Source organism: Glycine max, chromosome 8 (genome assembly GCF_000004515.6).
Source record: "Glycine max cultivar Williams 82 chromosome 8, Glycine_max_v4.0, whole genome shotgun sequence".
Taxonomy (NCBI): Eukaryota; Viridiplantae; Streptophyta; class Magnoliopsida; order Fabales; family Fabaceae; genus Glycine; species Glycine max.
Genome location: NC_038244.2, coordinates 8,536,100 through 8,562,230, shown reverse-complemented (window position 1 = coordinate 8,562,230; position 26,131 = coordinate 8,536,100). Strand labels below are relative to the sequence as shown.

General features: G+C 34.9%; 2 protein-coding genes across 2 annotated transcripts; one reads left to right on the top strand and one right to left on the bottom strand.

Annotated features, from left to right (window-relative positions):
- The first annotated feature begins 1,333 nt into the window (after window positions 1–1,333).
- LOC100793111 (eEF1A lysine and N-terminal methyltransferase) lies at window positions 1,334–13,096 on the top strand. The gene is made up of 15 exons (XM_014778880.3): window positions 1,334–1,889; window positions 6,520–6,586; window positions 6,845–7,026; window positions 7,297–7,545; window positions 8,233–8,316; window positions 8,415–8,462; window positions 8,560–8,624; window positions 8,983–9,031; window positions 9,443–9,701; window positions 10,644–10,765; window positions 10,956–11,036; window positions 11,163–11,237; window positions 11,661–11,851; window positions 12,000–12,150; window positions 12,614–13,096. Exons 1-15 carry the CDS (start codon window positions 1,419–1,421, stop codon window positions 12,809–12,811), a joined length of 2,292 nt encoding a protein of 763 aa, XP_014634366.1. The 5' UTR covers window positions 1,334–1,418; the 3' UTR covers window positions 12,812–13,096.
- Window positions 13,097–15,865: 2,769 nt separating this feature from the next.
- On the bottom strand, window positions 15,866–23,404 carry LOC100301878 (lectin). The gene is made up of 10 exons (NM_001248793.1): window positions 23,350–23,404; window positions 22,751–22,916; window positions 21,707–21,822; window positions 21,100–21,104; window positions 20,570–20,638; window positions 19,856–19,966; window positions 17,944–18,051; window positions 17,269–17,477; window positions 16,544–16,892; window positions 15,866–16,021 (listed from the first exon to the last, which is right to left on the bottom strand). Exons 1-10 carry the CDS (start codon window positions 23,402–23,404, stop codon window positions 15,866–15,868), a joined length of 1,344 nt encoding a protein of 447 aa, NP_001235722.1.
- Between the last annotated feature and the right edge of the window lie 2,727 nt (window positions 23,405–26,131).

The window sequence follows — 26,131 nt, the reverse complement described above, 5'->3', positions numbered from 1 at the left end:
TCATATCGTCTTCAAATTGTTACCCACAAGTGCGAAGATTAATTATTATTAAAGTTAATAGATCCTTTACATTAATATTATGAGAAAAAATGTTAATTAATATTATAATTATTTTATTTAAATTGTCTTTCAAATAATTAATGATATTAATTTTTGCTTTAGATACCATGGTTGAGAGTGATGTCATATCCTTTTGCTATGTCTTCCTACAAAACTTTTTACTATCTTATAAATAAAGTATTAAAGGAAAAGGTAAATTTTTTAATTTTATAATGATTAGAAATAAATAAATTTTGCTTTTACATAATTATTGACACGTGGGACGTATATTATTTGGTAAAACTAATTTGTAAGAATATTTTCAACATTGTTGTTTATTTTAATTTTTAAGAGTAAGCTGAGGTATTGTTGTGATTTTTTTTTCAAAGTCCAACAAATTCCTACAATACTTTGAGTGTGGTTGGTTCAACACTAAGTTAAACGTCTGCATTTTCATGCATTTGTGAAAAATAAAGTTAAAAACTTTTTACTCAACGATTGTTTGAGATTCTTTTTTATGAAAAACCTAACATGCAATTCGTTAGTTCATACTAGAAAAACGAAAATTAATGTTTCGGATCGTCTAACTCAGACTATTTTTTCTACTCTTGATTTGGTTTGGATTGAGAAAGTTTATCCTCAACTTGAGGACTCTCATAGACTTTCAACTAATATATCTATGATTTTATTTTAAAAAAAACATTAGAGTTAATCAATAATGCACAATTGAAACAAATGAGTTGGTGGTATTTATTTAAGTAATGTTGCTTAGCAAATTTTGTTTTCACATAGTTAATTTTTTTTTACAATACAAAATATTATCTTTCAATAAATAATTTTGATTGAACATTTGAATCCATTTAAATATCTCATCATGTTGGAGAAAGAAAAAATAATAGATGAGACGTGATGAGTAAAAATCATAAAAAATTCACTTAATTGAATTTTATAAGATTATTTTTATTATTTCAACAATATCACAATATTTATTTTATAAAAGAAAATATTAAATTAATCTATCAAAATTCTAATTGAATATATCCGCTTAGGCAACTCAACAAACGATTTAGCGCTACAAATGTTCTAATGCGGTTAAATACTACTCACAAAAACAGTTAATAGTATCATGTAATTACTGAAATGTTTAATTTAATAATGAGAGATTAAAGGTGAGTAAAAAATAATTAATTGTGGTGGAGAGATTTTTTGATTATTGAGTGAGCCGTTGTGATTTTCCTAAAATATCTGAGATTAGGAGGGTTTAGCCTAAAGTTAAGTTGTCTTGACTAGAAGACAGTGAAGTGAAGCGAAGCGCAGTATAAAAGAGTTTTGTTTGTGAAGAAGTGAGTGAGAGTGGAAGCAAAGAAGGCGAAGAAGAAATGGGTTCCAAGGCGAAGAAGAAGGGTTCACCGGAGGACATTCTGGAAACCCTAGGAGACTTCACGAGCAAAGAGAACTGGGACAACTTCTTCACCCTCCGCGGCGATTCCTTCGAGTGGTACGCCGAATGGCCCCATCTCAGGGACCCACTCCTCTCCCTCCTCAAAACCATCCCTCTCCCTCTCCCGCTTCAGCTCCTCGTCCCCGGCTGCGGCAACTCCCGCCTCTCCGAGCACCTCTACGACGCCGGCCACACCGCCATCACCAACATCGACTTCTCCAAGGTCGTCATCGGAGACATGCTCCGCCGCAACGTCCGCGACCGCCCCCTCATGCGATGGCGCGTTATGGACATGACCGTCATGCAGTTCGAGGACGAGAGCTTCGGTGCGGTCATTGACAAAGGTGGACTCGATGCTTTGATGGAGCCCGAGCTTGGCCCCAAATTGGGGAACCAGTACCTATCAGAGGTATGTGGTTTCTCTATTTTGTTAATTCAATTAGTTCATGCTTGGATGAACTTATCTATTAGCAGTTTTAAGACAAGAAAAAAAAAATTATGTAACTTCCTAAGTTGAAATTAACTTATGCATGTTAACCAACAACTCGTTCGTCCGAGTGGGACTAGACTCGGTTTCCTTAAACAAGCTATAGGGTTCAACCCTTGTAGATGGAAAAAACGTAGTTGGGAGGGAGAACCCCACTACAGTTGGCCAGCCAGGTTTCCGATAAAAATTAGTCATTGGCAAAGCTGGTGCATCCTCCATACCGATAACATGATAACAAAAAAAAAAAAGCTTATGCATGTTAAGTTTTGGAGAACTTTTATGAAAGTTAAGGAGCATAAGTTTATTTTAACTTTTTTTTTTTTTTTTGATCAGCAAAGATAAATTATATTATATATATTGTGAGTACCAGAGGTACAAAACAGTACATGTAATTAGATTAGCTTGCCAGCAACATGGTTCCAAGCTCAGACTAAGATCAGTCTCGCAAGGAACCAAAGCTAGGTATTACAAAGACCTACAACACCCACCGTCTATGATTTCTACCCCCCTGAAAATACAAATCCTGATGCTATGTTAGACGACCAATAGCTGTAGGTGAGAGCAAAGTCTTTCTCAAAGTTCTTCAGCCATGTCCATAATGTAAAAATAGCATCCTCCATTAATTTGTTACCATCAAAAGTTTCATTTGAGAAGATGATTTTATTCCGGTGCTGCCACACTGTCCATGTGAGGGCCAACCACCAACTTCTCCATCGGTTAAGACGAATTCTGCTATGTAAACAGAATGCATGCTGGGAAAAGTGCTGCCACGGTTTCTGCGGAAAAGCTCCTTCACCCATGTCATAGATTCCCACCATAATGGGAGTATTCTGTCACATGTCAAAAATACATGCGCTTCATTCTCCTCAGAATTACCACAAAATGGGCATAATGTGTCATTGATTGCCACCCTTCTCCTCCTCAAATTTGCCTTCGTTTGTAGTCTCTCCTTTAATAACCTCCATGCAAAAATAGTGATTTTAGTTGGGACTCGAATCTTCCATAACTCCTCAAACACCCACACATTATCCTCCCAACATCCACTCCATTGAGCATATTATAGGCTCTTCTTACCGAATATTGTCCAGTAGGCTCTGTTTTCCAGATCCACTCATCTTTTTTGTGAATCTGGATACAGCTGCCAGCAACATCAGTAAGGAAGCAATCTGCCATCTCAAGCTCTCTGTCAAACAAGTGTCTTCTCCATTTAAATTTCCACTCCCACCCTTTGTCCGTTTGCTGACCCATCTCCTGAATATAGTTGTGCTGTTGGTCTGAAATTAGGTACAGACTGGGGTATTTTGCCAGCAGCGGTGTGTCTCCAAAGCTCCAATCATCCTCCCAAAACTTGATTTTGGCTCCATTCCCCACCTTCCATGTTAGCCCTCCCTTTAACACCATCTCATGTTGGGGATTATGAAGGGCTAATTTAAGATCTGCCCACCATAGTGAGGCGTTATTATCATTCGTTGCTGCATCAAGACCCCTCCAACCTCCATACTTTGAATCCAGAATCCTTGCCCATAACTCTCCATTGTGGTAGAATAAGTTCCACTTCCATTTAGCAAGTAACGCAAGATTGAATTTTGTGATGTCCATTATTCCCAAGCCTCCTTTGTTCTTCGGTAGACATACGTCGTCCCACTTGACCCAAGCAATCTTATGTTGGTCTTCTCCGGCACCCCAAAGAAACCTTCGTTGTATGCTGACCAGCCTATCTGCCACCCTTCTAGGAATCCTGAAAAATGATAAAAAAATAGATTGGAATAGAGGTTAGTATTGACTGAATAAGAGTGACTCTCCCCCCCAATGAGATATGCCTTTGTTTCCATTTTGCTAGTCTCCTCTCACACTTGTGGATAATTAGTTCCCACATCTGACTCTTTCTCGGGTTTGCCCCTATCGGAATCCCCAGATAAACAAAAGGGGTGGCCAATAAGCTACAATTTAAGTAATCAGCTGCGGATTGCTTCCACACATCAGGCATGCCAATAGATCCAAAGCTACTTTTGGCAAAATTAATTTTTAGCCCTGACACCATTTCGAAAGCCCTCAATATGATCTTGATTGCTTTAATGTTCTCCATTGTCGCCTCTCCAAAGAAGATGGTATCGTCCGCGTACTGTAGGATATTAACATCCACCTTATCTCTCCCCACAGAAAAACTTGTGTAGATTTTTCTCTCAATGGCTTCCTTCATCAGCCCATTTAGGCCTTCTGCTACAATATTGAATAGGAAAGGCGCAAGGGGGTCCCCTTGCCTAAGGCCTCTATAGGGGGAAAACTCTTTGGTCGGGCTCCCATTTACGAGAATGGAGATAGATGCAGAGGCTAGACATCCTTCAATCCACATAATCCATCTAGGGTTGAAATCAATGTTGTTAATGGCGGATGGCGGTTCATGGCGGAAAGTAAAAAATCCGCCATAAAAATATGGCGGATGGCGTAGCGGAAAATGGCGGATGTCATGGCGGACCAAAAAAAAAAAAACATATATATAATCTCATTGAAATTGAAAAAAACAAAGGATTGCATTCAAATAAACTAAAAAAGTTTCATGAGTTCATACAATAATCAAGTACCAACACCAAATAAACTCATTAAAGAGTTCAAATAAACTCAGCCATTTAAAAGAGGACTGAACAGAAAAAAAAAATTGTGGTGTCAAATACGAAAAAAAAATGGGACTGTTAAAAGTAAAAAGGGGTGTCAAATAGCAAAAGGAAAAAAAGCTGCAGACAGAAAACAGGGGGTGTCAAACAGCAAAAATAAAACTAAAACCTACGCCTTCTTCTTCCTCGCGACGCCTTCTTCTTCTTCGCGACAGCAGCTTCGTCTTCTCTGCGAGAACTCCTCGCTGCAGGCCGTCGTTCGTGACAGATGCGTCGCTGCCGGAGCTCGTCGCCGCCGTTTGTGCCGGTGCGTCGCTGCCAGAGGTCGTCGCGGCTGTGTGCTCGTGCGGCTGCGAGTGTCGCGGCTGGGTGCGCGTGTGGGGTGCGGGAGGGACGCCATTTTCCGCCACCCCGCCATAACCGCCACGACCGCCATCCCAAACCCGCCACGCCACCGCTATTCGGTGGCGTTTTTTCAAAAAACCGCCATGAAAATCCGCCATGGCGCCGCCATGGCCGCCATTTAACAACACTGGTTGAAATCCATCCTTCTCATCATGTAGATTAAAAACTGCCATGACACGGAATCATAGGCCTTTTCGTAATCTACCTTGAACACAATGCATGACTTTTGCTTTCTCTTAGCTTCCTCCACCACCTCATTTGCTACAAGGACACCATGTAATAAGTGTCTGCCTTCAATAAAAGCAGACTGTCTTTCGTCAATAATAGATGGCATCACCTTCTTTAATCTTCTAGCTAAGATCTTACTAACAATCTTGTAAATACATCCTATTAACGAAATAGGTCTGTATTCCGACAGCTGTTGTGGATCAGGCACCTTAGGTATTAAAGCTATGAATGAAGCATTACCACCCTTCGGAAAGATACCATTCACATAAAACTCATCAAGGAACCGGAGGATGTCGGGCTTGATGATTTTCCAAAACTTCTTAATGAACTTGAAGTTTAGACCATCCGGGCCCGGACTTTTATCACTTCCACAGTCCCAAATTGCTTTTCTCACTTCCTCCTCCTCAAATCTGCCAACCAACATAGCATTCTGCTGCTGATTGATTTTCAGAAATGGAATTCCCTCAAGAGTTGGTCTGATAGGCTCAGGTTCATTAAATCTTTGCTGGAAAAATTCTCTAACTGCCTCCTTCACCCTTTGGGGTTCAGTCACCCATGAACCTTCAAGCATGATGCCTTTGAGCAGATTTTGTCTTCGAGACGCGTTCATCATGAGATGAAAATATCTTGAGTTGCAGTCATCTTCTTTGATCCACCTAGAGCGAGACTTTTGCCTAAGTAAGGATTCATGTGAGTGGGCAGCCACCCACAAGTCTTCCTGTAGCTGCCGCCTGGTCATCATTTCTTGTGATGAAAGCTGTCTGTCCATTGTCGCCTGTTCAAGTCTGTTTAACTCCTCTTCCAGCTGCTTTACCTTCTTGAATGTATCCCCATATTGCTCTTTATTCCATACCTTCAATCTACTTTTCAGTCTTTTTATTTTTTCTTTAAGTACAAAGCCTCCCCATCCACTTTGATGACCTGATGTCCAACATTCATTGACCACGTCCTTAAAGGTTTTGTCTAACAGCCAACAATCAAGAACCCGGAAAGGTTTGGGTCCCCAATCAATGACTTTCGATCTGAGAATGATTGGACAATGGTCAGAGAAATTTCTGTCCAAAATGCTTTGAGTAGTATCAGGCCATCTAGTCATCCAATCCGGTGATAATAGAAATCTGTCTAGCCTGCTTTTAACTTATAAGAGAAGCTCAATGTATTTTACTTTTTACTTCCCCCTAAAAGTTTTTATATAGAAGTTTATACAAACAAGATCTAAATAATGAATGTTTATATGGATTGACTATTTTGTATTTTTGGTAACTTGGCTTTTTTATTTTTTATTTTATTTTATTTTTTATTTTCAGGTGAAGAGAGTTTTAAAGCCTGGGGGCAAGTTTGTGTGCCTTACCTTGGCTGAATCTCATGTACTAAGTAAGTTTCCTTATTTTTGTTCCACCATGAATAATGACCAAAAAGCATGTTATTATTACATAATAATAATAACATGCTATCAAGAAGCTATCGTTACCTTAAGAGTTAATCGTATTGCACTTAGACAGGGTGCTTTGTTACTTTGCATTGCAATGAAATGATTTTCTTGAACTGTTTTTGCATTTTATCTTTTCCATTTTTTGACGTGCTTGGTTTGGTATGACTAGAGGATAAATATCGCTAATTCGCAATATCCAGATCTACTTTTCTCAAAGTTTCGACTTGGGTGGAAAATGAGTGTTGATGCCATACCTTTAAAGTCTTCTGGTAAACCTAGCCTTCAAACGTTTATGGTTGTTGTGGAGAAGGAGCTGTCTACTTTAGTGCATCAGATTACATCATTGCTCCATAATTCTTCACTTCATAGTAATTCAAAACAGGTAGAATATCTGGGCTATTTCTACTTTTTGTTCAGTTCTCATGGGCATAAGAGTTTTCTTATAATAAGGATCTATGGATGATTAATGCTACATTTGTTATTGTTAGTGATATAGATAGTATTACTGTAGGGTGTTAAATGTTATGGTTGTAGAGAAGGGGTAGTTTTTAAAGTTATGAAGTACTAATGCCTATTTGTATAGAGAATCAGGTCTTATTTTTTTTTTTTTTTTTTTCCCCCCCCCCCCCCCCCCCCCCCCCAATTGTGCAAGGTTTCTGGACTCCACGAGGCTCTTCAAAATGAGAATCAAATTCGTGAAAAATACTCCAGTGGCTCTGATATATTATATTCTGTGGAAGATCTGCAAGAGGAGTTGACAAAGCTTTCTCAAGGTCGACGATTGCAGCTAACTTTGGGGGGACAAGGGTACTCCACTTTTTCTTACAGAGCTGTAATTCTTGATGCTGAGGAACAGGCTGACCCATTTACCTATCACTGTGGGGTTTTCATTGTGCCTAAGGTGTGCTTTAGCAGAGATCCCTTTAGGTTTTTGTTCATGCATTCTTTCTAACTTCATATCAAGAGAAAAAATTCTTGTTAATGCTCTTGAATTTTAGAATGAATTAGTGATCCTTCTCTTGAGATTCATGCACAGTAGTTTTAACAAATGAATAAATGGGAAATATTTATTATCGGAACAAAAAGAACCATTGCTAATTTGCTTTTGACTAGAATCTGCTGCTGACAATGCTTTTTGAAACTAGGAAGGACAATGGACAATTGGATACTTGTTATTTTCAAAATTTCTGATTCTTTTTAATTTCTATTCTTAGTAGTCTCAACCTTGTTCATACTGAAAATGATCAAAGTAAGTGTTTTGTTTTTGAATATATATTCAGTTATTCTATGCCGTGGTGCATCTAGGATCAGATTGTTTATTTATTAGAGGTAGGGATACCGGGTTGTTACTTGGCTGATAGATGGAGCTTCTAGTATTTCTTAAGTTCTTTCTTTATTTGTTTTTTTCATCTAATTTTATTTTATTTTTTAATTTTTTTGGATTGCGATGTGCATCAATATGCATTTGTAGAGCTAATTCCACAGGATTTCAGATTTCCTTTTTTGATATCTATCTGCAGTTTACACCTAGGCCATCAAATTAGGCAGTTATTCTGTTTGAATTTCATGACTGAATGTTAAATCTCAGACTCGTGCACGTGAATGGCTTTTCTATTCTGAAGAAGGACAGTGGATGGTGGTCAGAAGCTCCAAAGCAGCTCGTCTCATAATGGTATGCTATTAATTTTATAAAAGTATAACTTGCTGGTATTTTTGAGTATGTCAAATTACTTTTGTAATTGAAGCTTCCAAGCAAATCTGTGACTTTAGGTTTACTTGGATGCCAGCCATTCAGATACCAGCATGGAGGAGATTCAGGTAGAAACATCCTCATAAGTTATGCTTCATGGACATGCCATTATAACAGGTTAATTGTGTTGCTTTTTACTGAATTGTGTCCGTTATCCCTTTTCAGAAGGATTTGTCTCCGTTGGTTACACAGTTGGCACCTGCAGAAAATGGGAATGGAGCTAAAATACCGTCTGTATCTTGTACCAGTTGCATTTTTGTGATTTTTCATTTATTTTGAGCAACCTTAACATAAATGTTCATTTTTTTTCTCCGTTTTTCTATTCATGCAAAACATTCAAACATGTTCCATTATGCTTTACAGTAATTAATATACTGTAAACCATTTTTTTCAGGTGTTGTCATACTTATAGCATGTTTGGTTCAGATTATTTCCTGGAAGTAATCTTTTTTTTTTTTTGTCAAAATCTCTCTCTAGAAGTTGGCAAATATAGGCTATTATTTCTTCAAAATAAGCTGAACCAAACACACATTAAACAATAAATGAATTTCAGTTTTTCTCACAAATTCTTGAATACAATGCCTACAGTTTCATGATGGCAAGTGAGGGGATCAAGGAGCGAAACATCATTCATAAGGTTTGTAACAATATACATAATTGATAAACTGTGTCTGTTTTGTTATTTTTATCTATTGAACTCTCTCTGTCTATTAAGGCTGTGAGATTAACTGCTTACCAATCTTCTTTTTATGATTTTCCATTGTTCATTAGATGGAGTTGGGGCCCTACTGGGCTCATTTCTTATTATTTTTCTTTTTACTTTTTATACACCTGCTTGATTGATCTAAGAGTAATTTTACCTCTTCATTCTATTAAGTTTTTTGAAATGCTGCTTTTATCAATAAGAAATAAAAGGTATTTATTCTCTAGTCTTTTTGCTTTTGTGCTCCTACTTTTTACATGGATGCTCATTCTTGTGATGGCTTGCTTGATTTAAAATGATCCCCACATTCTCATTATATCATTTATGATTATGTGTGTTTTGCAGGTCACATCTTCATTAACTGGATCAATTATTGTTGAAGATGTAATTTATGAAAATGTTGATAGTGAAGTCAGTTGTATTTTTCCTTCTGGAGAGTTGATGTTTCGACGCCTTGTATTCGAGAGAGCTGCAAATTTGGTGCAGTCTGAAGCTTTGCTAAAAGATGAACAGTTGCCTACCAAATTGGTTAGTGAGACAGGGAAGAAGAAAAACAATGCATCTTCCAAATCTAGGAAAAGTGGATCTTGGAGAGACAGTGTTGGTAATTATTTTCCTCTTGCCTCCGGTTTATTAAAAATTACTGTTCAATATTGCTGATGCAACTCCTGCAACTGTTGCTTCAACATTATTGTCAAATTCCGAGTTTGTTAATCTATTGTTGTATATCATAAAGTGTCCATTTATTTTATATTTTGGTAGAATTGGTTTTGAACTGTTGAACGTGATTGAGATGTGTGTCCAAATTAATCTTAGCTGTAGATTTTACATTGGAATGTGTGCATGGTGTGTGAAATTGATTTTCAATGTAAATGTAACAAGGCCTAAGAGGAATGACCTCTTGTAATTTTCCCTTCATTTTGCTAAATTATTTTCTTTTATTAAAAAAATTGTAGACAGTGTTTGTGTATCTATATAGTTGTGCATACTTCCTTGCCATGCATCATTTGACACTGATGATTGGACAAACATTTTAGTACTGGATTGGATATCTCTTCTATATCAATGTGTATCCAATGAGAGGTCTTTTGGAAAATATATATTAAACCATCTAGATGTGTTTTTTCAAAACATTGCTATAATTATTCTGTCCTAATCTGATACTCTGATTGCAATTGTTATAGTGTTAAAGTAGACATTTCTCGTGATGGTCTGAAAAATATCACGTGAAAGGTAGACATGCAATTAGTGTAAAACCTATTGGCAAAAAAATTCATAATAATATACTATATTTTTCAATCTGTTAAATGGATATACGTTTAATGTTTGTTTCATAAAATAGTGCTAATTTGTGTTCATCATTTGCCAATTGTTTTGAAGCCTTAATGTTTAAAAATGATTTTGGATGAATATGATATGTTAAAAATGGTTTAACAGCAGTATTAGAGAGAGGATTTTTGCAGTTTCAAAACTATTCATTTTCTAGTTTGCAATATTTGCTCACTGTTTATAACTGCCATTGTAATATTTTTTTCCGATGTTGCAGGAGCAAGCAGTCAGTTGACTGTCTATCATGGCTATGTAGCTAGTTCTTATCATACAGGGATTATTTCAGGATTCATGCTAATATCTTCTCACATGGAAAATGTGGCATCAAGTGGGAAAATGGCAAGTATCTCTGACTTTTAATCTGATGCATGAATCTACTATTTTCTAGGTACATTAAGGACTGTAGTTTCAAATAATAGGAAATTGTAAATACATGCCAAATTAACTTGTCTCACTTTCTTCATACGCTCTTAAACATTCTTTCATTCATTATTGCTGAATGCTGATACATTCAAGTGCAATATCTCAGGTAAAAGCTGTAATAATAGGTCTTGGAGCAGGTTTACTTCCCATGTTTCTTCACGGATGTATCCCCTTTTTGGAAATTGAGGTAATTTATATTTTTTCCCCGTGTTGTATAGGGAGGGGGAATAATTAGAGTTCAGAGCTAGTCCCTAATGATTTATTTTTCAGAATGATTGATATCACATGGCTTGATAATAATTTTTATCTACAGACTGTGGAGTTAGACCCCATGATTGTTGATATTGCAAGGGACTACTTCAGTTTTGTTGAGGATAAACATGTAAAGGTTGTTATATATACATTCATGTCATTCTCTTGAGGTGTTGTGGGGTTTAAATCTAAATTAGGACTAACCAAAATAAAGCCAGATTGCTAACTTACATAAAAGGAAATATCTACACAAAACAGTAACTAGTTTTAAGAAAAGATTATCCATTCTTACTTGAATCATACAATGTTGATTCTTGCAAGTAATTATTTTGATTTCATGATTTTTTTGCTGTTTTAAACACCAGTTTAAAATATGGATGACAATAAAAATATGGCAACCACAGATAAAGTGACTTCCGTTTTTATTTGTTGGGAGGGGTGAAGGCTGTGTGCAGAATACTAAGAACCACCATATAATTTAAGAATTTTGTTGAATTAATCTTATGATGGAGTGATCACAACATTGGCAATTGAATCTTTTTACTTTTGGGAAATGCAGGTGCATATAGCTGATGGGATCCAGTTTGTCCGGGAGATTGACAGTTCTGGAGCAGCTCAGATTCATGGAAAAAGTAATGATCCTAGCTATACAGATACCGCTTTAAATGCAAGTTCAGCTGTGTCTCATGCTGATGTAGAAGTGACAAAAGTTGATATAATTATTGTTGATGTTGACTCTTCAGACCCAAGGTAAATTGAATTATGCATTTGGTTATTACATTAAGCTATTATAGAATGGCCAAGAAAAAAACTGGTATTAGGCCATTAAGGGATTAGAAATAATAATATCTTCTATGATTTTAAAGAATCCTACTTATTTATTACATATTTTGTACAGCTCGGGATTGACATGCCCTGCTCCGGATTTTTTGGATGAGTCTTTTCTTGAGACTGTAAAGGATAGACTTTCAGAGGATGGTCTCTTTGTTGTCAATTTGGTGTCACGGTCCCAAGCCATTAAAGATATGGCTCTCTCAAAAATGAAAAAGGTAAAAACAAATGAGTGCAATAATATTCAGTTTGGACTTTGATTTTTAATGTCTGACTCTGTATCTTGTTTAATCAGAGATTCATTACAAATGTGTTCAACATCTTTATTCTTTTTTTCCCCCTCTCCCTTTTCTTTTTGACAACTTAAATGCAGTTTCTTAGGTGCTTTAGGTATTGTTCTCCAATACACAATCAGCACACTTAAAATAAATTCACTCATCTTATTCTTGCTGAAACTGGTGAACTTTTCAAAGAAAAGATCTCCAAATTTTGAATTTTAACCAATATATACCCTGAATGCTGTTGTACATAAATATTTATTCAGCATTAATTTTGGTTTTGTTGATTGTGGAAGATATTTTAAACCATGTCTTGGCAACTGAAAGTTATGTTTTTCTTTTACTGTATTTAGAGTAAAGTTATTCTGTAATATCACTGATGTATTCTGTTGTCTTTACATAGGTTTTCAGCCACCTCTTCTGCCTCCAGCTTGACGAGGACGTCAATGAGGTTCATTTTGCCCTCAAATCTGAGTCCTGTATTGAGGATAGCTGTTTCTCCGAAGCTTCTCTTAAACTTGATAAATTGTTGGAGTTCAAACACCCGGAGATAGGTCAAAACATTATCAATGCGACAAAAAAGATCAGACGTTTAAAGTGAAACTTGCTCTCCTTCCTTGCTATCGTTATGAGCATGATACTCTTCGTATGTGTGATGTGAATGCTTGCTATCTCAAATGCGGAAGTGATTTCAGCCAAAGGTTTGTCATTGATATGCGGATTACTGGTTGAGTGAGTATAAATGACGTGTGATAATATTGTAGCGCATTCACCCTTTATTTCATATGGTTGTTTGCTTCAACGTTTAAGGGTTATGGTCTTATGGATAACATTCCCTGGAATAATTCGCTGTTAATACTATCCCGTAGGAATTTTTTTTCGTTAAGATTTGTTTGGCTAGAATTAAATAACTTTTACTGGAAACTTTTTAGAATTCTTGGAAGTGTAATGCTATTTTCTTTATCTTACTAATCCTCTTAATACTTTATATAGTATTAAGTAAAATAGTGAATGCATTTAATATTTTGGAAATATAAATGCATTTAACTCTTTCGCATTTAGTAAATAGAAGGATTTGTAGAAAGATCTTGAAGGAAGATCTAAATTTATCCTTCCTGAAAATAGTTTAAAAGCTTGTCCGTGTATATGAACAAAATTAGTATGGTAAGTATTTGCAACTCAAGGAGATGTTTAGGTCATTTACTTAGATTTTATAGGAAATTGCCTTTGGACAACTATTGGAAAATCTGGTTTGCTATGAAGACCGGAGAGTTTACGTCCTGATGATTTTTAAATTTAGTTCTTAAATTTTTCATTTTATGAAAAAGCATTATATTGGAAGTACTTAAAAATTTGATGTATGATATAAAAAGCATTTTATGAATATTTAGAGTAAATTAATAGATAAAACAGAATTTAAATAAAATAATAAAATAATAAAAAAATAATTGTTCTCAAATTGGGATATGTAAACAATTAGTATGAAAACCAAAGTTTCTAGCAACAATGCCAAAAACTTTTTTTAACTAATTGGCAAGTGTATCAATTTTATCATAAGTAGTAAAAATTAAAATGAAAGTTATCAAATTCACATGAAAGGACTTTTAAGCAATAAGAAGAAAGACAAACAAAGAATTATAAGTGTGAAATTTAGAGTAAGACAAAGAAAAAAGATAATATGAAAAACAAATAACAATTTAAATGTGAAAAGATGAAAAAGATAACAGGAAAAACAAATAACAATTTAAATGTGAAAAGATGAAATTAGAATGCAAACATGCGTTATTTGTCTAAGATGTATGATTTTAGATTTTTCTTTATCAATTTGATGATTTTTTTCTACCGACATCTATTGGAATACTTGTCCCTGAAAATCACGACAAACCTATCTTATCTATCTATCTCCCAAATACTTTTGCAAAGATTTAATAGATAAAGTGCATGAAGTTCTAATTCTAGATGTTTGCTTTAATGCATGGACATAATGCAATCACTATGTCTAGCAATAATTTTATTAAGATAACTCTTCCCTTTGAGTTCTATTAGAAATTATTGTCTCTCAAGCGACTAATCCCTAAAACTAATGCATGTAAGACCTTAATTATATTTCTATTATCCCCTAAAGATGATGCAAGAATGAATGATACATGAAATTAAAATAAGAAATGATAATAGGAAAGAAAATACTTGATTGCATTGATAGATATGAAACATTACAATACATCTGTTGTCTTTTTAGGCCTGTTAGGCCCTAACTAAGGGGGGTTTAACCTTTCATTATCATGAGAGACTTTTACACTTTAGAGGGTTGATGTGGATGAAAGAAGATGATGGATGACTGGTAACAAGAAAAGGGGAAATGACTAAAGAGAGAGGATTTCCCCTAAGGGATAGACCCAGTGTGTGGATTTTGTGTCCTTCCCTTCTGTTTCCTACTCCTTTATAAGCCTAAGGTAGCTTAATTTTTCATGAGACCTGACACTTAGTGTGGGGGCGCACTTCGTGTGGATTCTTCGCGCTAAGCGCGCCTTGGGACTTTTTTCGTGTGTCTTTTCCGCGCTAAGCGTGTGTTGCACGCTGAGCGAGAGTGCGCGGTGTGCCTGTCTTATGCGTTAAACGGACTGTCCAATTCTTCTAATTTTTCTTTAGGTTTTTCTTCCAATTTTTACTTTAATTTTTTTTTAAAGCACTTGAAATCTTTTTCTTTTAACTTCTGCTAATAAAAAACTGCAAAGAAATTAATTTATTTATTATTTCATTAAAAACAACAGTAAAGTAAATAAATTACAATCATTCTTAATCAAAATTGACTATAAATTAAATCAAATTTCGCGATTATCAATATGAAAAACATTTTATGAATATTTAGAATAAATTATTTATAGTTTTAAATACTCACTGTCATCTACTTATATTATTAGAAATCACGTATGATATATTGGATTTTGTAATAATTGTTTCAAAAGCTACATTAATTATAAAAATTTAATTAGTTAACAATGTAAACATTTTAAAATTTAATTAGTTAACAATGTAAACATTTTAAAATTTAAACTAAAAGACGATGCATAAAAAATAAATTCTTAAATTTATACATTTTCAAAACGATTTGTATGAGAAACCTATTTTTGTTACTTGTAATGATAGTTTGAGTTTTTGGGACGACACCAATAAATGCTATTATTTTTATATGCAAATGTAATGTACGTGTTGGGTATGGAAGTTTTGAAATTTTAGTTTAATTTCTATATACAATTAGCTGATATATAGTGTAAAAAATTACATTATCAACTAATTAAAAATTAAAGTAGATATAACTTTTTAAAATTGCTCGGTTTTTTTATTGCTTCGGGAATCCTTCGTTGTTTCAAAGATCTTGTACATTGAAAGAGGTGCTGATTATGCAACCTTCATCAGCATTAGCCCACAACGGATCATCAGATCAAAGAACCCATGGTATTGCATGCACAAAGGAGAATCATTGATCAGCAGAGATTACTTATTTGCTGTTCAATGTCAAAAGACCAAGTCTTATGCACTAAATCATGACATTTATATATACACAATCGAGTGAACACAATTAATGGCCATTTCTGGTTAGTAACATTGTCCAGTTGGTTGGCTTGTGTTCACAAGGTTCATACCGAACCTCATTTTAGAAGCTGCTAACAGCCTCTTGAAAGAAGTCATCACTCAATGGTGATGTGCATCTTGCTTCCACTGACAATGTTTTCACCACACCCGGACACGGGTCTACCCCGAATGCACTGTCTGAGATTTTGATGGAGCAGCTCCTTTTCCCTTGGCAAGCCTGCAAAATATAAAAAAGTATATATGAAGAGGGTCAACAACAAGATCACTTAGAATGGCCACACTAATTTTGGCACTAGAAAAGTTAGGTTTTGTCAACCATGCCCACAACTGTTACGCCTGATACAGACATGTATTAGTATGGAGCATCTCCATGCTCACCACATAATATTTTTCATCAAAACATTAAAAGCCTGCAGCTAAAAAGCCGCAAAACACTACAGCCCTGTTTCTTCCATGCTACATATCAACATTAGCCAAGACCTTACACTTTTCTTAACATACAAGTTCTCATCAATTTTCTAGTGCCTACAGAAATGTTTATTCAGTGATAACAATAAATTTGTAATCGTAATACTTAAAGTATAAGCATTTTGGAAAATGTCTTGCATCATCACTTTTATCTAAGTCCACAATGCCAAAATCATGTGGAGCTTTTGCTTTCTTGCAGAGAACTATGTCCACAATTCTTTTCCCCTAAGGTAATAGTTAAGAGTGAAAAGCTACCCAATATAGAGTTTACCTCAGAAACTATCGACATTGAACTAGGTGCATGGCAGTTTCCTCTAGAAAAATTCTGACAACTACCTCCTGGAGTACCAAAGCTTGCAAATGCTACGGAGGAAATTGTGTGTCCTTGTTGACAATGTAAGTGCAGTTCAGGTATCATATTATTTGCCGAAACTTCTTCACCAATGAGATCTGCATTCACCAACTTTTGCAAAGGTGGATAGTTGGATTCTGACACTTGAGCACATATTATTCTGGACGAATGTAACTTAACTGAAATTTCAAAGGGATTTCCTCCGGTTTCCTCTAAGATAACAAGTAAATTGTTGGTTGCTTTCAACCATGATCGTGGCACATGGTACCTGGAGATTGACCAATAACTCAAGTTAAGGAAAGTGCAATGATAAGTATGATAGTACAATAAGTAATGCTGATTTCTCCTAAAAAATCTTTACAATAATTCTTCCAATACTTTATAAGGAAAGTATTAAATTAAAAAGCTGATGTATTTAATATAATAGGAATATAAAAAAATTCAATATTTTCCTCATTTGGTAATTAATAGGATTATTAGGGTTAGGATAATTTAAAGTTTTTCAACTAAAATATTGTACATAAAGGTGTAAGTCAACAGGAGATAAATGATGCTTTGAGTGACTTTTCATAATTAATCGATAAAGTCTTTTGGAGTCATGAAATCATGAAACCAACAGTTTTAGCTACTTTGAGACTACATACAAGGTTTGGGTTGGTTTTCCACAATTTGTTGAACACTTGTCGGAATTATATGCTCCACGATAATCACAGACTTGTTGACATCCACTTTTTGGGGAAACCCGAGTCCAGTATCTTCCTATATGTTGACCATTCACCCAAGCCTGACCTTTTCCCATGCTTTTGAAGTCTAGAGCAACCGGATCTATGCCACCAGGGACATCAAAATATGTCTGCTTTAAACAAATAGGTGTTATTTATACTTTGTTCTGTTGTGATAAAAAAGAAAAATAGCATTGGGAAAGAATGATCAGTGGGCTTAATAGCACCTTCATGAAATCTCAGTCGTGATATGATTATAGATTCACTCACTCTGTGGCAGTGCGTTGGGCATAATAATTAGTTAATTACAATAAATAGATAATTGAACAATTTCAGAGGCAACACAGAGAACAAACAAATGTCCTGGGCATATATAAAATATTCATTCCAAATCATCTGCTTTCCTTAAAGGAATTCAGCATGTGCATAAATTTATAATCATCTTTTTCATTGACCGTACACTCTTTCTATTATTCATGAATTTGTCCACTGTAGGAAATTTTTTAATCTTAAATGGTGCTTGTTTCTTGATCCTGAGTTAATTTCATGGATAAGTAAAAAGCAGTCTCATATATCACTTCAACAGCTCATAGTTACCTTGTACCATGTAAATGTGGATGGGATGGCATCAGGGGTCAACTCTACCCATTCTGAATTTTCATTCTCTTCACTGTAAAATTTTAAAAACTCACCCTGAAGCCCAACCTGGGATACAAATGAATAAAGTGGAGTTAGTATTTTCAAATTCCTCGGACTAAGAAAAGTACAATCCCACAAGTATAGAAAGTGATGACATGAAGATGAAAATTATAGAACAAGCAAATAAACTTAGAATAAATATAATGAAGCTGAGACACACCAAGAAAACACGCCATTAAAGCAGCATTTTAAGTTTCTTTGGAGTGAAGGCAGAACTAGACCAACTGATGTTGAACAAAGAATCAAAACCAAGATTTTTTTTTCCTTTCAAATTTATATCTTTTAATTACCATGTCAAGGTTGACATAAAAAAATCTCAAATAAGCAACTTAAACAACCTATTCCTACAAGGGCATGTAACCCAAACTTAAGATTCAAAAGCCTATTTCATACAGGAACATAGAATCTCAATCCAATTTATACTAAGGTAAGATATTGTTGGAATTAGGAATATTTTAGGAGATAAGAGCATTTTTTATGTTTATTTTAGCAAGTAGCCTAGGTACTTGGTATACGTAGGTTCAATGCATCTTAGGAAGTAGTGGATGCCTCCTTTAAAATAAAAAGGAAGTAGTGATATCTTAACTATTCTCTTGTAAATTGTTTTGGTATTAATTATCTTTGTAATACTCTTGAACATAAATAAGTTCATTCTGCTGGAAAGAAAACAAACTCAAGCACATTGAGATTTTTTCCCCCCATTTTCTCACATGGTATTAAAGATCCTAATCTGGGGGGAGGGGGTGTTTCTGCAAAAAAAATGGTCTCCGTCTGATTGGGCTCTTGAAGCTGTCAGACATCCAAAAATTCTAGAATTGTCCAGCAACATTTCCAGTGATTGTCAGAATTTACGATGACTTTTCTGCCCACTATCAGAACTCTTACAGCAATTTTTCTGCCTGCCATCAGAATTTTTCTGGTATAGCTAGGTTCAATGCATCTTAGGAAGTAGTGGTATCTTCATTGTTCTCTGGTAAATTGTTTGGGCGTTAATTGTCTTTGAAATACTCTTGAATATAAATAAGCCCAATCTGCTGGGTGGAAAAAACACTCAAGCATATTGAGAAAAAAATTCCTTTCTCATTTGCTTATAGATATTGTAAGACACTAAGACCTAAACATCTAAAGCATGAATTCCCAAATAGCAAAACCAAACCCTGATTGGATTACATATAATCAATAATTACTGCACTCATCCTTTTGCAGTTCTTATTTGCTTCTACATAAGTGGTTTATTTTTTATTACAATAAACTGAAATGTGTTCTTTGTTGCTTACCCTAATTATTTTAAAGGTTAAAGAGCCAAAATACCAGAAATAAGAATCCATATCACAGAACACACACACACACACACACACACACACACACAATAGAGAGAATGAGAGAACCTATTGAATGAAAATACACAAATGTTTGGCTTAAGTACTTACAATATTTATACTAACTACACTGGTTTATTTACGAAGAGAATGCAACTGGAGTATACCTAAACAGCTTATGTACACCTAGTACTTACACTATGTATGGACTAACTAATTGACTCACCCTAGAAAATGTTTGCTAGATGGTCATTTGAATTCAGAAGAAGACCAATTGTAATATGTCCAGATTCCAGAAGGTACCATGTAGGAAATGAGAGAAAGAGAAAACACGTGCATTTGGCTTGTGTATTTACTGTATTTTTACTAACTGTACAGATTTACAGAATATATCTGTAGTCTACTACATCTAATAGTATTTTCCTCTAAAAACCAGCTAATAAATTACAGTTCTTTTGGATCAATTTAGGGTTTAAATATTAAATACATACCTGATAGGTCCATAATGATTTTGAAAGATCTATATCTCCATTTTCAAATCCAGTGATCTTTATTTTACCTCTAATCCCTGCTCCATCCTTCTCAAGAAAAGCGCCATAATTCTGTAACATTGTTTCAAATGAAAATATATGTATAGTCAGTAATCTTTATCCCTCAACTGTTTGATAGGAGAGTAAGTTGAAAGAAATATAAGAAAATAGATATAAAAGTCACAAAGCATACAGATGGAAAGGAATATGCTGTTAATATTAATGTGAACACATTGGGTAATCGTTTGTCATCAATTCACTAATGAACGGGTATGCAGATAAAGAAAATCATTTAATTATATGGGTATCAATTAACAACTGTGTTGGAAAGTTGCCTTAGATGCGGACACCCTTGGTCTGCCTTAATTTGCGGTCTCATGCACCTTCATTGTGATAGGCGAGGGGTGGATATAGTCCCACATCAACAGAAATAAGGCTCAAGTAATGCTTATAAAATTTGGGCAATCCTTGCCTTTCAAGCCAGTTTTGTGGGGTGGAGTTAAGCCCTAAATACAAATTTTAATAAACTGCAATGAAATAATGGACTAATAGACGCGGTTAATATTTTATACTACTAATAAAAAAAGGAAAATGTAAGAAATTGAAAGTAAAAAACCAGAGTTTCTAAGAATCTGTTTAGTTGATATTTTGATGAACTGGGTGTTTAGTTCTTACATTTATAGAGCCTGCGGTACAGTCGTTTTTTCCAATACTTACAGAAATAACTGCTTTAAATTGCTCATCCTAAGAAAAAGCAGTTATAGAATTATTCAAACATAAGAAACTGCCATACTAACACGTAGCAGTAACTTCCATGTTCCAAGACATTAAATTATTTATTATATAAGAAAAACATTATGTAGGCAAAATAATTGACATTACGTTCTTCAATTCTTCCTTTGCTGTTACTAATAAACCTCTTATCTAAAGGAACTAGTTTCACAACCAAATTTGATTGGTCAAAGACCATAACAGTAGAATTATGAAATTTTACACAATTGCCAAATACCTACACAACACAGTACACACAAATTAGCGACTGTAAATAATTTAAGGTTTTGGCATTATATATAAGGAAACATGTTAAAAATATACTAGGAATTTCACCTGTAAACCCACTGTTTGAGTTAACAGTGTTAAATCATTGTATCCTGGGAGAAATTGAAGAGTCTGGACCACCTTGATCCAATGACCAACAACATTACCTTCACTTGGAAAAGAAATGAAACTATATGATTATAAATATGTAGACAAAAGAAATAAATATTAAACCTCTAAAGCACAAGAATTATGATATAACTGATGTTTTGATTTGAAAAAAAAGGGGACCCATTGTCTGGAGTTAGGGATAGTGCTTTAAACAGACAAGGACACTACCTACTCCTGAAAATTTATCATCTGGGCTGTGACAACCAAGTTTTCACTCCCAATTGTCATACAAACACTATCATAGATCACAAGTGCTATTTTTTTTGTCAGACAATTTAGTGGCTAGTTTTTGTTAGAATGTTAGTGGGAGGATTTAAACCCACGACCTCTCCCCCTCCTCCTCCTCCTCCCTTCAACCCTTAAACTCTCCTTCTCAACCACCAAGTTAATCTTAATAACTCCTCACAAGTTCTATTTTCTTAAGCATTACTGAACTTCAAGCAGAAAATGCAGAATGTTAAAGAGTCTAGCTAGGGTAACTACATAATAAAGTGGAGCGCACGTTATTCATAATAGAACTTCCATTAACTTAAGGAAAAAAAATAGAAACTTGCTTGCTCGTATTCAAATACAGCATACATATAACACTATCAGATCAATTACCTATAAGCTGGCCATTGATGAATACACGCAATATGTCACGGACACCATCTATAGTAAGTTTTGGATGGACATCATTTTCCTCCCAAAACAAGATGTCACTATCTGAAACATATACTCTGCATTATACACACAAATTAATGGATATTCAATTAGACAACCATTGAATCAATATTTAAAAGAAATTTTGAGGATGTTTTTTAATTTCATTGCAGCATTATGGAATTCAGAACATGGTTTCTGCTGCGGAATTCCTTTGGAAGATATACAAAGGGAAAACTGTCGTGCTCTTTAGTTTTGAGTTTTGATGTCTTTTGATGCATCTTATATCTTTTCTTTTTAATTTTGATATGGAGGATATCTTATACGTAATCTTTCATGTTCCTTTTGATAGATATAAAAACATTCATTAGCCTTCACCTATCTCAAGCTTTTAGCAAAGTTGGTCCTTAACATTGTAACATTCTATGACCAAGTAGTTCGGTGCTTGTCACTGTAATAGAAAAAGTTAAATTTAAGATGGAAGTGTGGGCCTGTGCATTGCCCACACAAACCACACTTCAACACTGTGACCTTTCACCTAAAAGCTTAAGCTTTAAAAGAAAGTTGGTCCCTGAAACCTAGAGCTATAATGAATTACTCTTTATCTAAAAGAAGACAGATGACAAGTAAAGCTGTGAGTAACTGATTATGGTACAGAGAACTGTTCGGATGGTTAGGTTGTTACAAAGTCAGTGATACAGCTGTCACTATAAATACCTAGATACAGCTGTCACTATGACAGCTGTATCTAGGTGCTTATAAATACCTTCTGTATCTCTTCATTTAGATGCAAGACATTCATTTTTTAGTATCATCAATAATACAGTTTTTTTTCCTTCTAAATTCTCTCTGTAAACATCAATAAAAGCATGCATTTTTATTTTTTTTATAAAAGTAAGGCATGATACAACACACCACATATATCAGAAATTAAAAGTAAAACAAGCCACAAAATATCTTGTGACACCTGGTACCACTGCGGAGTATTTAGAAGTGCATAATTACCTGGTTGAATACCAAAGGTAATCAGATTGATCCTTTGTAACATTTAAGTGCTCCCATATACCTTCTACAGTGAAACTGCTCTTACTCCATATATTGAGTGGCTCTTTTGTAGTCATCCAAGACTTTGAGATGTAGTAAAAGTCATTCTGGTGCCTCAATTGCTGGGCTGGGAAAATATTAGAGACAGTTGGCAAATAAGACTCTACCAGTTTGACAGAAGTTTGTGCTCTAACCTGCACAAATATAAAGAAGAAAGAAAGTTTCAGACAACCTCAAAAATAATATAACATTACTACAAGTCTAGCAAGGAGATGTACACCTTGCAAAAAGAATAGACAACAAGGATTTCACTTTAACAGCCAAAATGCAAACAACCAAGCACAAAGGTAATACTAAAATTTATTTAATCAAAGGTTCTGTCAAATCACTCTATAATTCATCAAGGAGATCCCCCCAAAAGAACCATCAGCTAAAAAACAAAGATTGTACATCATTACACCAAAAAAGGAGGGGGGGGGGGGGGGAGGTTGACTCAATTCAACAAAAGAGGCAAAAGAAACAAAAAATGTTCAATAAAATGATCCATAGCATAGACCAACCTTGGCAGTATTGAAAACTGTATTTCTGCAATCTGGCAAAACACTCACAGACCATGGTGGTATAGTGTATCTTTGACCGCGAAAGGTCACAGTTGCCTCTTTCCATTCATCAATGTTGGCAAGAAATGCTGAGCATATGCTTGAAGATTCAAACATAGACAAGTTTAACCCTTCAAGGTGAACATTTGCTTGGTACACATGTGCCTGAAATTGATGAACAAATGTGATTCAGAAAAAAATAAAAAGTCACCCATATATTTTTCCATACCTATCCCACAAAGTAGGATTGGCTACATGTTCTTGTGAAGACATAATGTATTAATCAAAGTAGATAAATATACACAACTATTCTCACAAGGTAAAATATATAATATCTATTTCACCACAAGAAGATTGCATGTAAATGTTTGGAATTATTTGGAGAAATCCAAGTCCCACATTGGCTAGAGATAAGGCCAATATAGAGTGTATAAGTGGGGGGAAGCCCTCATCCTATGAATTAGCTTTTGGGGTTGAGTTAGGGTCAAACCCACATTCTAAGAGGAATGATAACAGTAATAAGTTTGGAAATAATAGGAGTAGGATATTGTTGGGATCACTAGGATCATAGGGAACAGTTCTATTCCTAATTATAGTTCTTGAATTGTAAATATAAGATGCATTCATTATTTTATGTATATAAATATGAGCTAGCTGAGTGCAAAACTGAAAATCAATAAAGGATTTAACAGATTACAATCCTGCTTCTGCTCACAGTCTTTGGGTTTTGCCTTTTGGTCCAGCATAACCCCAAAATCTCTCAGAACCCCAATAGAAGGAATTTGTATGAACCCAAATAAAAAGGATAGGTCAGTCAAAGTTAAGGATTTTTTTCAACATTAACTCGGTTTCTAGTGTTTATAGGATAGATACAACTCACACAAGAGTACTTGCTTCCAGATTGAATGAAGCCCTTTCAGACGCCATTTCTGAGAATCATTTTATCTTTTATTACTAGTAGAAAAATTATTGGTAATGCTTTCATTGCTAAAAGGGTACTAGATGATGCTAGAGTCCAGAGGAAACGAAGCTGGGTTTTTAAGTTAGATTTGAGAAAGCTTATGATTTTGGAGAAAATGCTTTGGGTTGAGGTGGGGAAATTGGACTTTTGGGTTTTTCTGTTGCAGTTATTTGGAGAGAATGAGTGTCAGGTATGAACCACAGATGGTTGAATTGTTATTTCAGGTTTGGAGGGCACCTCAAATGACCCTTCAAGGATTGAACCCCAAGCCATGGCCATTTGGATAAGATCAGAAAACAGGAACCGACAATTTTATAGAAAGAAGCGCAGAGATCAGAAAATCAAGGTGACTGCTGAGATGTAAAAAAATCCATGCGCCTTCTCCTAATAATTTAAGCTTTTAGGAGAGTTGATTCATAATATGCTATGAGAATGAGAGACTGTATGACCAGATGATCAGGACTTCTATCTTTGAGACTCTTATAAGTTGAATTTTAGCAGAAGGTAAAGTGGCCTATGCATTGTATACACTTCAAACCCAAAGGTACTTGCATCAAAAGACTTAGTAGTAGAGATATAAGCCATTGGTGACATATTACCTAATAGCTTAAGCTTTAGGAGAGTAGGTCTCTGACTGTAACTACCAATAAAATATTAAATGTAATAAGCCATAATGCTTGAAATTTTTATGAAATATCTATTTCAGCCTAGGCTCATACCTCCTGCTTTGGACCCAATTTTATATATGTTGGTGAATCAGTGGCCACCAGGGCAGGCTCACAAAGCTTCAAAGCAGCATGTAAATCTTTCAAGTGACCCCATTTTGGTTCACGCAGCAGACCTAGAAAAACAAGGTTCATCGAGTGTCATCAATCATGTCAACTGCTATAGCCTATATGAATCCCATTAGCTACCATCTAAACAACAGTCTTATTGTTATTCTTCTACATACCATACTCATCAATTGGAGCATCATAATCATAACTTGTAATTTGCAAGGGTCCCCCTGCAGTGCGGCCAAAATTTGTTCCGCCAAAATACTGTAACATAAAAGGGCTTGTCAAGATCTGGGTTACAGATACTCAAAGACTAAAATATACATCAGATATAGATAAAACCTTGTATAATACATATATATTCATCCTAAATAATTCTAAAATATATAAAGAAAAGTGGCAATTAGAAGATATCACCTCACTGACTTTTAAGTTTATTTTTCATTGAAAATAAATTACCAGAAACAAATAAATGGAAGTACAAAACAAAGGACAAGGCATCCTATAGAATGAAAAAGCAAAATAAGACATTTAAAGCATCAATGGCATAAAGACCTTAGTAATGTTTATTAATATATATTCCTTCACTTTCCCAGTCACTTTAAAACTGGGCAATGGTTCTTGAATTAGATTTTGAGAGGAACATTACATAAGGGGTTCATCTTTTCAAGAGGCCTTCCCTCACTGTATAATTTTTCTATTTTTTCAGCAGTCCCCTATACAAGTTCCACATCTATTGATGGCTACCTAAGGCAGTATAGAAAATGATTCTAAACAATTGCTAATAAAGGCATAGATCAAACTACTTCCATTTTCCCATCCTGTGAGGATGTATTTACTCAGCTGTTGTATATTACCTCTCAAAGGCATCCCTCCATTGAATCCTATATTTGTTTCTACCTATCCAAATTTTTCCTGTTCAATTTTTAATATGCTTTTATTCTGCATTTTCAGTATCAAGACAGAGATCTTTTATGCTTCTAAACCGGTAATGGCCATTCACATC

Excerpts from the sequence above, each read along its gene's own strand:
- LOC100301878 (NM_001248793.1), bottom strand. The coding sequence starts at position 23,404 with ATGGTCTGTGAGTGTTTTGCCAGATTGCAGAAATACAGTTTTCAATAC. Across the intron at positions 22,917-23,349 it reads CAGTTTTCAATACTGCCAAG|CCCAGCAATTGAGGCACCAG; the intron begins GTTGGTCTATGC and ends ATATTTTCCCAG. Across the intron at positions 16,893-17,268 it reads GGAAAACCAACCCAAACCTT|GTACCATGTGCCACGATCAT; the intron begins GTATGTAGTCTC and ends GTCAATCTCCAG.
- LOC100793111 (XM_014778880.3), top strand. The coding sequence starts at position 1,419 with ATGGGTTCCAAGGCGAAGAAGAAGGGTTCACCGGAGGACATTCTGGAA. Across the intron at positions 6,587-6,844 it reads GGCTGAATCTCATGTACTAA|ATCTACTTTTCTCAAAGTTT; the intron begins GTAAGTTTCCTT and ends CGCAATATCCAG. Across the intron at positions 8,317-8,414 it reads AAGCAGCTCGTCTCATAATG|GTTTACTTGGATGCCAGCCA; the intron begins GTATGCTATTAA and ends CTGTGACTTTAG.